General features: G+C 35.4%; 1 protein-coding gene across 8 annotated transcripts in view; it reads right to left on the bottom strand.

Annotated features, from left to right (window-relative positions):
* Positions 1 to 13,204, bottom strand: part of PCLO (piccolo presynaptic cytomatrix protein) — a 304,964-nt gene that overhangs the window by 87,704 nt on the left and 204,056 nt on the right. For all 8 annotated transcript variants that reach the window (XM_015880308.2, XM_015880153.2, XM_032442183.1 and 5 more), the window contains exon 10: positions 6,517 to 6,642. In XM_015880308.2, coding sequence (XP_015735794.1) covers positions 6,517 to 6,642 — 126 coding nt within the window. The remainder of the gene's footprint in view (positions 1 to 6,516; positions 6,643 to 13,204) is intronic.

Raw genomic sequence — 13,204 nt, 5'->3', positions numbered from 1 at the left:
GAACAGGAGACGCATAACTTGTTCGTGTTTCTACCAGCACATAATTAACATGATTCTATGAGAATGTCTCATAGAAACATTAAGGTTGGAAAAGATCTCTAAAATCATTATGTCCAGCTGTGAACCCATTACCACAATGACATTATGATGATTGAAAGCAATGGAATAAATTTCAGGACATTTTTCATGGACTTACTGGGAAATGTGCAATAATTTTGGTTTTAGTTAATTGTTAAATCTTATTTTAATGCTTTTGAATTTGCTCATACATTAATATTTTTTAATGAAGACAGCATTACTTTCAGACTATGAAATTTTCTTTCTGTAGAGAAATGTATTCAAAAATGCATTGATATTAATATTTTCTAATAAATAATCAATAAGGGTAATAAATTTTGTGTTAGTGTTATTACATAGTGATCCAAAACTTGCACTGTATGCTCTTTGCTGAGTAACAAACTGGCTGTAGGGCGGGGCCCAGAATGTGGTAGTGAATGGAGTTAAATCCCGCTGGTGACTGGTCATGAGTAGTGTCCCCCAGAGGTTGGTACTGGGGCCTGTTCTGTTCAGTATCTTTATTGATGACCTGGATGAAGGGATTGAGTGAGCCCTCAGAAGGCATAACTGATCAATCTGCAAAGGGAGGAAGTATCAATCTGCCTGAGGGTAGTAAGGCCCTACAGAGGGATTTGGACAGGCTGGATCACTGGGCTAAGTCCAATGGGATTTGTTCAACAAGACCAAGTGCCAGACCTGAACTTCAGGCACAAAACCCCAGGAAATTCCAGGAAGTAGATTTGAATCATTTTTAATAGAATTTAATCATAATCTCCATCAAGTTCATGCTTTCTTAGAAGCTAAATTATCTGAGCAGCTGAACATCAGTTGAGCTGATAAAGGCCTAGAATCAAGGTTTCCTGTTTCCTTGGTGGGCACTGAACCTGCCTGTTAGATAAAAGCACTCAGATCTTGGTCTCTATGTGAAGAACTATAAATACTGTTAAAATTAAATGTTTCAAATGCAGTGTGAAACACTGCACATGCACTGTGTCCTTTCAGAGACTTTCAGAGCTTAGACCTGGAGAACATAGTCACTGCCCACATATGCCAGACATCACGATCAGCGTATGAAATCTCTTTGCCTCAAGCTTTTTACCATTTACATTCCAGTTTGTTTCTGGCGTTATACCCAAGGAAAGGGAATGTCAGGACTCTGACTTGAAATGCTCCCTCAGTGTAGTATCAAGAGTGAAATCTGATCTCCAGCATCAAAAGAAAATAGTTATCATAACAAGGTTATTACTGTCTTACTGAACATATTTCTAAAGCCCAGTGTTTTGTAATTACATTGCTAGTGTTGCCACTCCAGCCCTACAGCCACACAAATCAAGCAACTAATTGCATTTTTTCTAGAAATTATGAAATCTAAGCGCATATCAAAACCATTTTGAAAAGTTACCTGGGGAGTTTTACTTTGTTTTCTTCCAGCCTTTTCATGTAAAAGTGTGAAGTTGTAGCCATGAGTTTCTAACAATGAGTTAGAAAGTACTTTACAGAATCACAGAATGAGCTGGGTTGGAAGGGACCTCAAGGATGATGAAGCTCCAACACCCCTGCCTGGCAGGGCAATTGTTAGGTCTCATAACGTCAGAGCCCAGCCCAATTCAGTGCCTCCTCTGTAAAGTGACTGATACCAGATGAAACAGATTATAAAACCTTGGAACAATTCTGGAATTGCTTGCTTCCTCGTTGTTGTTGTTGTTTATTTTTTTTCCTTTTTTTTTTTTTTCTTTGTTTCTGATTTTGCTTTGGTCTTGGAGAGGTGAGGGGTCTTTTTTATTCTTGTTTGCTTTTGTTTTTCTTTAGTATCTTCAAAGATTTGTGGATTTAATTCAAGCAATTTAGGAAAAAAAAAGTGGTTTTCTCTATTTCTGTCTATTACTCCATACTTTAGAAAACACAGGCCTTATGTATATGATCACATCATTTTTAAAAACATCAAAGCACAGTTTTACAATTAACCATTCAAATATGTATACAAGCCCTACATATTACCACATGCAAAGCCCATGTAAAAGATAAATAACATTTTACTATTGGAAAACCTATTTTCATTTGTCCTCCTTTCTTCATATGGAATCATTAATTAATAACTTTTTTAAGTCCTCAGAGGATTTTTAGAGTCTTGGAAAAATCAAATGATCGAACATCTATCTATAAAATATTTTTATATAACAAGTAATTGAAGAAAATCTGCTTGCTGCAATACCTAGTTTCATTGGCAAGTAAATGAGCTCCTTGTTTCTAAAGATGATGGAGGACTCTGATATGCACAGTAAGGACCTGTCCATTCAAAATCTAGTCCAGAGGAGAACAGGTTATGTCACCTCTGTAACTTCCAGCACAACTGAAGGCAATCCACCCCATTGAATCCAAAGCTAAAAGATATTGGTTATATTTAATAAGTCCTTATTTATATGCAGACTATAATATTGAAGACACTGGATGTGCTTTTTCAGCATCTTGGTACCTGTTATCAGGCTGCAGTTTGCTTTTCTTAGGGGATCTTCAAGATGTTTTGTGAAATATCATCTCTTGTATCCTAATGGGAGTAGTTATTAATCAAGATCAAAACAACTGCCGCAGAACTCTCAAATGGCAGTGCATTTTCTCTCTTCAAACCTTTGTAACTGCTTAAACTGGGTGGTATTATATTTCACTGTATGTACATATGAACATCAGGAGGAATTTCTTATAACATCACTGGACCAACTTCAAGTTGGGTAATTCCAAAACATCCTTGGGTATTGAATATTATTATTAAATTATAAAATGCTGAATTCAATCAACCTGGTTTCTCAATAATTGTGATGATGAGGCGGTCTGTCTACATTATATACAGTTTTCTTAATTTTATGTTTGAGAATATATTATTTAAAGCTGGTATATATTGTACCCATTATGCCTCTGATAATCAACAAAAATCTGATCAGTCCCATGGTTGCGGATGACTGGAGGAAAGTCAGTAAGATTACCACAAATCAAGTTCACCATTAACAAGATCAGACCATGCAAGTCTCCTAGGATCATCAGAAGACCAGAAAGTTAAGGATTAACCTCTTGATCATGATTAATGTTAGCTACCTTAAGCATTGTAAGGCATTATGCTTCACTGATTGAAAGCTTGGAACAATGACACTCACAGTTCACAAGTGTCTAAGCTTTCCAATTAGCCTGTCAAAATGGTCCAATGAGAGCTATGGAATGCTGAAGGCATCCAGCAAATCTATAACACTTGGTAACCCACATTAATATTTTACTTTGCTTTACTCTAGTTTCTTATGTTTTTTAAAAATTGCTGGCAGTATGAAATGCAGTTTCCTGTGTAGATTAACCAAAAAGAATATAAGTGAACTGTTTCTGTCAACACGAGAGGGAGCACAGACACATCTATCAAATAGTTCCTGCACTTGCTGAGCTCAGTGGAATAAGTCTTTCACCTCCAGTTTTTTTGTGATGCCAATGAGTGATGAATCAGATATATTTCTGACATCTGAAAGTAATTCAAGGTGAGAGAACCAAGGAAGACTGGTATTTGCCAGTCAGAACTATAAATAAACTTTTCATCACTAACAGACTCCTCCAAAGCTATTTTAATAGGCTAAAATGTTATGGATTGCTATTCCCTAAGGACAGAACGTTATCTGTATTTTAAAATATGCCATTTCTTCACAGATGTAGTCACGCAGACAGTGGGTAGGACTTTGCTTCCATTATAATCACAGTAAATCTATCCTGTTCCTTACTCTACCAACAGGATTCTCAGACTACTGCTTTCTGTTTTGAGAATTAGAAGAATGGATGGGATGGGATGGGATGGGATGGGATGGGATGGGATGGGATGGGATGGGATGGGATGGGATGGGATGGGATGGGATGGGATGTAATTTTTTGCAGTGAATTGTGTTTTTGGGAAGGCTAATGAGTTGTGATATTAACTTGTAATTACATTGTGTGTTCAGATGATGAATAGTTATGTTCATTAATTTGAAGTCAGACAGCATTTTAGCAGATAAAGTAACTCATGATTACTCTACAAATAACTAATACAAAAGTTTTTTCCATTTACAGACAAGCACATATAAAGTTTTCTGTATGTGATATGACAGAGTCAACATTTTGATGAGAAGACTAGTCTCTATTTTCAATCCCAACAATGCCAATGATAATATTTGCAATTGGGCTAGATTTGCACGGATCCATATGAGAATAATTGAAGACCTCGGTGAATTTTATCACTTTTGAAGTGTAGATATTAAATATGCATAAACCATATTTGTACTAAATCAAACAAATATTCAAAAGTAAAAATGCCAAATATTCTCTCTAGGTTTATGACAGCCACTTAAAATAACATAAAAAGTAAATCAGATACACTGGCAAAATTTAGGAGGCAGCTGACAGTAAGTGAAATTGTTTGTCTTTTACTAATTGTACATTCTACAGAAAGCCCTTTTTCTCACTGGCAAAACATCTAACACATTAATAGTGAAACATTCTGGGGTACTGTGTGACCAAATTCTACAAATTAAGTCCAGAGACATTGATGCTCCAGACTTATACCAACATACTCAAGTTTACGACATTTTGTTTATAAAAGCCAGACCAGAAGCACTACTGAATATTTGATGGAAGAATGAAACTTTTTTGTTTGTTTGTTTGTTTGTTTGTTTGTTTTTACTGTTCCATTGTCTATAAAATATGAATAAAGCTTAAAAATGCATAATGTAAACAGAAAGGAAAGTAAGCTGCCCAGTTTGAATTTCTCCAGTAGTTACTGTGAATCCAAGATGCTCTTGAACATTGCTAAAAAAAGCCATATGGTAAGAAAATAAGTACTTTATACCTCAATTCACAGAAGAGAGAAAATTCCAGGTGTTAATTGCTTATCCTCTTTCATGAATCATCCAGTCTCTAGGAAATACTGAATAACTATATTCTCCTCATTACTTGCTTGCTAATGCATGATTTAGTGCAGCTACGAGAGATTCACTCTCTTCTATGGAGTGAGCCAAAACAAACAGAAACTTCACAAGACAATCAATTAAGAAAATCACATGCAATAAATAACATCCTTCTATGATTTGATAAGTAAGATACTATATATTAAATCTGAATGGTAAAATCTATTCTATAGGGAAAAAAGAAAGATGTATTTGTATATCACTCCTTCACCTTAACTGTAAGTTAACAATGACAGAGGGGTGTGTATTCTTCTTTATGTAAATCTTTAAAATATTACCCAAAAACAAACAAACAAACAAAATAAAAAACAACAACAAAAAACCCAACCCAAACCAAACAAAAAACCCACCAAGGATGTAAAAAGTGGTAGGAAAAACATGAATGCAGAGGAGACTGCTTTGTTATAAATACAACACATTAGAACCATTCTTTAATCAAGTTACTCCACTATTCTATCTGCGAAGTACTTTTGATTTAATCATGATTTTTGTTGTATGTTTTCTATCTAGAAAGTTTATGTGAATCAGATTCTGCCTAGGAGAACTATTCTTGCTTGTCTTCTTTCGTCATTGTTTTCTGGATGAAATTTTTTATTAAAGAACTACAAATAACTAGATGAATTAATTTTAATTAATTAATTAAGCACATTTTATATTTTTGTCCATGGATGAGCAGCCATTTCAGGTGCATGCATATATTCTTGTAAGAAAAAGGAACCAGTTATAGAAAGAAGAGACCATTTATGTGACTAAGCATAAAATGTTATTAGAAAGAATTACCATGTCTGCAATAATACCTGAAAATGTAAAAATTAAGCAGCATATATTTCATGTAGCTATAGTTGTTTAGAGGGAGCTGTATGGTCTAATGCAATCTTCTTAAAGTCAAATACATGAGGCAAATCCTCCCAGTTCTTGAGATTGAGGTCTATGATAGATTAACTGAATTGCCTTTGTGTAAATGCTTCTTTTTCTCCACTGCCTGCTGACTCTTTTAAAGTGGAAAACTAAAATTAGGCCAGATGAATTCAGTCAAGTCTGACTTTAGGTACCTTCACCAAAAAAGTTAGTGTGTGTCATAGAACAGAACTGGACTTGTGATTGTGATTGAAAGATTTGACTAAGAAAGGTGATCCCAAAAAGAGATACCTAGGTGACCAAGCCAGATAAAGATCTTCAAAATGGCACATATCTATTAAATATGTGACACGGTTGGACTTTCACCATACTGTCTTACTACCAGTGCAGAAGACAGAATGCTGGCACAGATTACAGAAAACACATCAGTATACTGCTCACCATGGTAATTCTTCTTGATTCCGTGTCTGTTTTAAGACTGTTGGATGTTTAGAAGGGCTCTGAGATACACCTCTGCCCTTACATAAGATTAAATTTGTTATATGAGAATAAAACATTATAAGAGTGTATTGTAATAAGTCCTGTACTCCCAATGCTCTCTTGTTTCAACTTCTTGATAATGCATTTAGCTTACCTTCTATTAGCTTCCCCGTCTGCTCTGCATTGCCCCCAGGCAAGACCTTGGCAATGTACGCTCCAATTTCTCCACTGCTTCCTGGAATTTCTTTCCCACCTACAACTCGGATTCCCAGTCCATTGCCTGAGATCAAAAGAAACAGGAAACTTTAAATAGAGAAGAAGTAATGAATAATTCACTGGAAGGAAAGAAAGAGTACAAATCATCAGTAGGATTTCATCAAGAACTTCTAGCTGTGATCCGAAGAAAAAGGTACCATCCACCACACTCTCAGAGAATTAACTTTGAGAGAGGTAGGAGTGTGCAGTTTGCATTCAGTGCATGAAAACATTTTCTTGAGTAAATACTGTAACACTGGCATCACACACACAACTCATCCAGTGAAACTGCATTGAAGTAAATTCTGCCTTTTTCTGACAGCCCTACTGTACTATAAAATTACAATTTGCATGGCAAACTTATTTCAAGTAAACCTTAATTTGCAGTATTAATTAAATTCCATTAACATGCTAGAAAACTATGTAAAGTGTGGATTCAAATGACAGCTTTATCATATGCTAAAAACATGGATACAGTTCTCCTGAAAAATTATAGTAGCTGAACTTTTAGAATCATACAGACAGTTTGACAGATCATTGAGATTCTGCTGCATAGCATGTACATTTACATCAACCTGTATTTAGTAGATATTGATATTATTCTTAAATATTTGCTTTTAATTGACAGATTTTACATCAGAAGATGTACAAACTATCAACATAGAAAACAACCTGCAATTACTTTATGGTAATGCACTATCAAATCCGACATATTTTCTCTTTTCATTAAAAATTACAGATTAAAACATTATGTTCACTTTGATTTTCTTAGATGGAGAGAATCAAATGAGTCCCTTATATCGGGGGGAAAAAAATAGGACTGGAAACAAAAGCTTAAAAATAGACATATAAAGAAAATCTTGTACACTGTCATGCTGTCATGTCATGTTACTTTTAAAAAACACTTTCTCTACAAAGAGATTATTTACACTTGAACTTGGAATATAAGAGTTTTTGCTCATTTTTATTGGAACAGTTAAATAATTAGTTTGCAAATTATTGAATTTATAATCCAAACCTTCATAGTGATTAAACTAATCAGATACGTCAAGTTCACCACACTTTTTTTTTTTTTTTTTTTTTTGCAAAGCTGCATCTCTTTATACTTAGGTTTTTCCCAGGAGTACAATTACTGCTTCGATAGCTCAGCTCTGAGATCACATTAGAAGGCAGCTACTCACACTGAGCTCCTGGCCATAAAGGTTTCTACTTGCTTTTTTACCCCAGCTTATCTAAGTTTGTGTCCTTTGTGACTCAGCTTTCCTCATAACTGCATATGAGACATTTTCCAAATAACCATTTTGTTTTCTTTTGAATCTCAAACATCACAACAAAAAGGAAACAAGTCCCATAGCAGAGTCACTATGAAACTGGGAATACTCAGCATGAAATTCATACTATGAAATTTCTGAATAGGTTCCCTGGGATATTTTGTTGAAAATTTTAGCAAATATGTCCTCTCACTACATCTCTGTCATTATTTTATTTTATTTTATCTTATTTTATTTTATTTATTTTATTTTATTTTACTTCTGCAAATGTTAAGAAATGCAAATGTAGTATAAAAGAACACAAATCTTTGTCAGACTCTCTTTGGACATGATGAGTGAACAGCCGTTTTAACATCAAATTAATAATTGGAAAGGCATAAATATTTGAGCTTTAAAGGGGCCTTCTGAAGTAAAAATGCAATGGTATCTATATAATCATCATAAAACAACTTCATTGAAATACCCAAGCTAAATACAGGCACAAGGAATCATGCAGAATCACAAGGTTGGAAAGGACCTGCAAGATTATTGTGTCTAACTGTCCTCTTATCGCCATGACTACACACTAAACTACAAGACCATCTCTCGTAGCTCCTCATCCAGAAGCCCCTTGAACACTGCCAGGGGCAGTGACTACTCCACCTCCCTGGGCAGCCATTAAAGTGCCTGACCACTCCTTGAGAGAAAACGTTTTTCCTTATATCTAATCTAAATCTCCTTGCATCCTGTTTGTTGCCTAGGATAAGAGGCTAACCTCCCTCATCACAACCTTCCTTCAAGAAGCTGTAGAGTGCAGTAAGGTCTCCTCCAGAAGGAACTGTCTCATCTCCCTCAGCCCTCATAAGACTTGTGCTCCAGATCCCTCATCAGTTTAATTGTCCTTCTCTGGACACATTCATTAAATTTGTGCTTTAAGTTACATCCAACATGGTAGTTAATACTCTCTTAATTATAAAATCAGCATGGATGATACTTAATTAACTATATTGCTGTTTGGCTGTTCCTGATGGAAACAGTTTGATTAACAGATAGGATATGGTGTTCTAAACAACAGCTATACTGACACTCTGGAACTGTGCTATTGGGAATTCTAATATTCTTTTTGATTAGGAGAGGGAAATAATTATTCAGTGTAATTTGAGTAAACTGCATAATTGTTTTAAATTAGTTACCTTATTTCAGTGAAAATTTGAATTTGGTAGCAGTAAAGTTTATGTTTCCTTGCCTGACAGGGAAAGCAAACCCACTATACCAAGTGATACCAAGTGACAAATGCTCTTTAAAAAAGTTGAAAACTACAGTCTTAAAAAAGTTGAGCATCTCATTGCATTAAGTGAATGAGGACCTGTACAAAAGCATCCATCCTTGGGACACAGAAATTTGCACAGAATGTGTTGAGCACTTTTCTAAGAGCCTCAGATCAAACAATCATTAAGATTCACTAATACATTCCAGGGCTGAAGGTCACAACTGTGAAATATTAAACTCAGTAAATCCAAACTAACAACATTCTTACATCACAACACCCACACACATGCACACATACAAACTTACTTTTAAGCCACAGAACCTCTCTATGAACTTTTCAGTATATGACTGGAATGGACGTTTTTCATCACATTGGGGAATAAGTCTAGAGGTTCAGAGTTCTCTTATGACACACTGTATCAATCTTTGCCTCTGATATCTTAATTGAAAAATAATGGCAGAGAGCTGGTTTGTCATAGAAACTACACTCAGTTTCAGGAGTAAGTCTGTGGATACCTAAAATAGGTAACCAAAAATGGTTGACAGTAGTTCTGACCTTGAAGGTCTAAGTTGTTAGCCCACTCTGTTGCCAATAGAACTAATTGTTTTCAGTGCTAATATTTGAAGCTTTTTATTCCTATAGACTTCTTGGAAAAGTCTGTAGATTTTAAATTTTTAGAGTCAAATATATGACTAACATGTACTAAGTAGGAACATGCTTGCTAAGGGACAGTCATACAAGTGAGTGTCTGAAAATGTTCTTGTTGCTGGATAAATTGAGGGAATTCCATTTATTTGATTTATTTGCACTAAGTTAGAAAGTTGCATTTCATTATTACTATCTTGCAAAAAATACTACCAGAAGAAATAATTTAACTTACAAAACATTCGTTCCTTTACTGACAGAAAGAGTACATTAATGTTTGCCCAACATGCTTTAAGTGTTCGATTCTGGTTGACAAGGAATTGCATGTATGTTGCAATACAGTCTCATATGAAGATGGGATTTCAAATCTGTTTATGTACACTGCATATAAGGAAAATATTTAACTCATTATTTCTGCTAGCAATGACATTGACCAATTTGTTACACTGAATGGAGGTAGTTTGAAAGTATCATCACACATACAGTTTCTCTGATCTCCTTTTTCTGTCTTTGCTTTTCTTTTAGTCTGAGTCTTAATTTTCATCTCTCAGACTATTTTGATATGTTTGTATCATTCAATTTTAGCTTTTCAGATTAATGAACTACTGCTTACTTCTTAATAAGACATAAGATAATGTTAACTGACAAAAATGGAATCTGTGCTGTGAATGAGAGAGGGCACCTTTCTGAACTCTGACTATTCATTTATATGGAAAATATCTTCAGGAACACATCTCTTCAAAGGGAATTTTACATACTTAAGATCCAATACTTTTTAGGATGCTTCAAAGCTAGAAGGCTCTAATTAAAGGCAACTGTTTTTACTGATATCCCAAGGCTGTGAGCTTACTCTTCCGTCTAATCCTTACTGGAGCCTTAAGATGCAGCACACTAAGCAAAGCAGAACAAAACAAAAGCCCAATACTAAACTTTAACAAGAGAACTATACAGCTAAATTTATTTTATAAAATGATAAACAAACACAGATACTAAATCATTACAATCAACTTATGAGCCATTGATTTATATAGTTGAAAGCATAAGCTAAAGATCTTCAATGAATATTTCACATGCTTAATAAAAGATGGGTTTTCCCCCAGTTATTTTACTTTATGAGTTTCAAAATGACATTTTTCTCATCATTTCATCTCCTTATAGTCAAAACAGTTTCAGTAATGTGTATTCACATATGTATATTTGAGTAGTGATCAACAAATTGGCACTGATAAATTCTGTCAGCCTTGACCAAGCAAGCATCACTGCAGAAGTGTTTTAAAACATTTTTTTTTTCTCTCTTCATCACAGTGTACTTTGCATTCAATTTGATTTATTTATTCTAAACCTGTGTAGCTCAGCTCAGTGTTCCTCAGAACACTGTGAAGTCATATCCTCTTGTATCCCACTGTAGAAAGACAAGAAACATGACTCAGCTAACACAAAATAATACACATTGCTGGAGTAGGCTGAACATAATTTCTGCAGTTTTGGTTTGGTCAATTTTTTCCATTATAGAGATAATAAAGATCAGATTGCTGGCTATTATTTGCTGCTGTTCTGCTCACAGGAAAGGTCATGAAATCTTACCATGTTTTTATTACTTAGTCAAACCACTCTGTAGAGCTATATAAACAACCTATGTTTCCTGGAGATGTTTCAGTATCTAAGAGGTGATTAGATTTGACTTTCCAAACAAATGTCAATAACTACCTATATAAATGGCAGAAAGTAGAGTGCAGAGGAATGCTGAATAACTTTTGGCACAACGGGCTTTTGCTGTAGCTCCTGTCTTTTTACAGCAGTGAAAAATAATAAAATAAAATAAATAAGTTTGCAAGGATATTTTTTTCCTGTGTAAAACAAAACAGATTTTGAGCATAAAATGTGGGGATTGATATTGCTTAACTTCTAGGTAATCCCCATACAGGAACAGAAACTGAAACACTGGCCTGAGAATGCAGCCATGTGAACCAGAAGCTCTGTGCAAACAGTGTTCATATGCTAACTCAAACAAGTATTTCCTCTGGGCTAAATTTCCAAAGCATGAAACCATTTGTCTAATTAGATGAATAAAGAAAGGAAAAAAGCAATTAGAATGTGCTACAGATTTTCATAGAATGGCTTGGGTTGGAAGGGACCTTAAAGATAATGTAGTTCCAACCCCCTGCTGTGGGCAATGTTGCCACCCCCTAGATCAGGCACTAGAGCAGGCTGCCCAAAGCCCCATCCAACCTGGTCTTGAACATCTCCAGGGATGGAAAATCCACAAGGACACTACAGTGATCTTTTTCCAGATAAGCTGCAGTGGCAGCCATTAGAAAAATGTACAAGGATAGAGAATGAAAAAAGGTACTAGGCACAAACAATTTTGCAATATGACAAAATATGCTGCAGCTATGAAAGCAAATCAATCATAACACACAATATTTCAACTTTCAACTCTACCTGGCTGTGCACAGAGACTGAATGTATCTTCCTCCTGCTCATTTACAATACAGTATGCATTACCTTCCCATTTCTGTTGCAGTCTTATCTAGACAAATGATAAGGTTCTGGTAGGTCCTCATCTGTGGGAACAATTTTACAGCACAGTCCACTGTCTGTGTGAATAGAACTGTCAGCCATGGGAAACAATGAAGAAGAAAGAACTCTCCTCAAATAGTTCAGATTTGAAAGTGAGGAAAAGTCACAGAAGTGACGCTCACATTCTCTCTCTCTTGCTGCCTGGCAGCTGGTGTGTGTGTGCTTCCAAGCCACGCACCTTCAATTTCAAAGTAGGCTTCTTTTGGAAAACTCTCTCACTTATTTTACTTGATTTATTAGCCTCAGTTTCAATTAGATCGTATTACACTGTGTTATCTTGCATTTTGACACCATAGTTAGTGAAATAAATTTTCCTTAGATTGTTGCTGCTGCTCTGTTTGTTTCCTTGAGCCCAGCTCTCATCTCCGTACCCCTTTTCCCTTTTCCCTTTCCAGTTTTGGAGACTGGGGGGCCCACAGTCCTACAGCCCCCTGTCATGAACATAGACTGATCTAGATAACCCTGTGACAATAATCCAATGCCATCTCTAAGCTATGAAAGTTTACTCCATCATCTGCTTCACATCACTGACAACAATATGAAATGAGGTAAGTCCCTAGATTCATATATGCCCTCAGGAAAAGCACAACCCATTAACCTCTGCCCTCTAAATCCATCTAAACAGCTTTTTAGTCATCACGTCGTCCAGCCATCCTGACTACATGTAAGTGTAATGCTTCACAAAACATTACAGATTCTTACAAGAATGAATCATAAGAGACAACCTTTAGCCTGTTCAGACAGTATGTCAGTCAATCATATATGGCTTCACTGTAAAAAATTATCAATTTCATGTTGTTTTTACTTCTACAGAAATAGCTTTTCCCTTTAGTTTTTTGTTA

This window comes from Coturnix japonica, chromosome 1, assembly GCF_001577835.2.
Source record: "Coturnix japonica isolate 7356 chromosome 1, Coturnix japonica 2.1, whole genome shotgun sequence".
In the NCBI taxonomy this organism is placed as follows: domain Eukaryota; kingdom Metazoa; phylum Chordata; class Aves; order Galliformes; family Phasianidae; genus Coturnix; species Coturnix japonica.
Note: the sequence above shows the minus strand (reverse complement) of the source record. Positions and strands in the feature narration are given on the sequence as shown.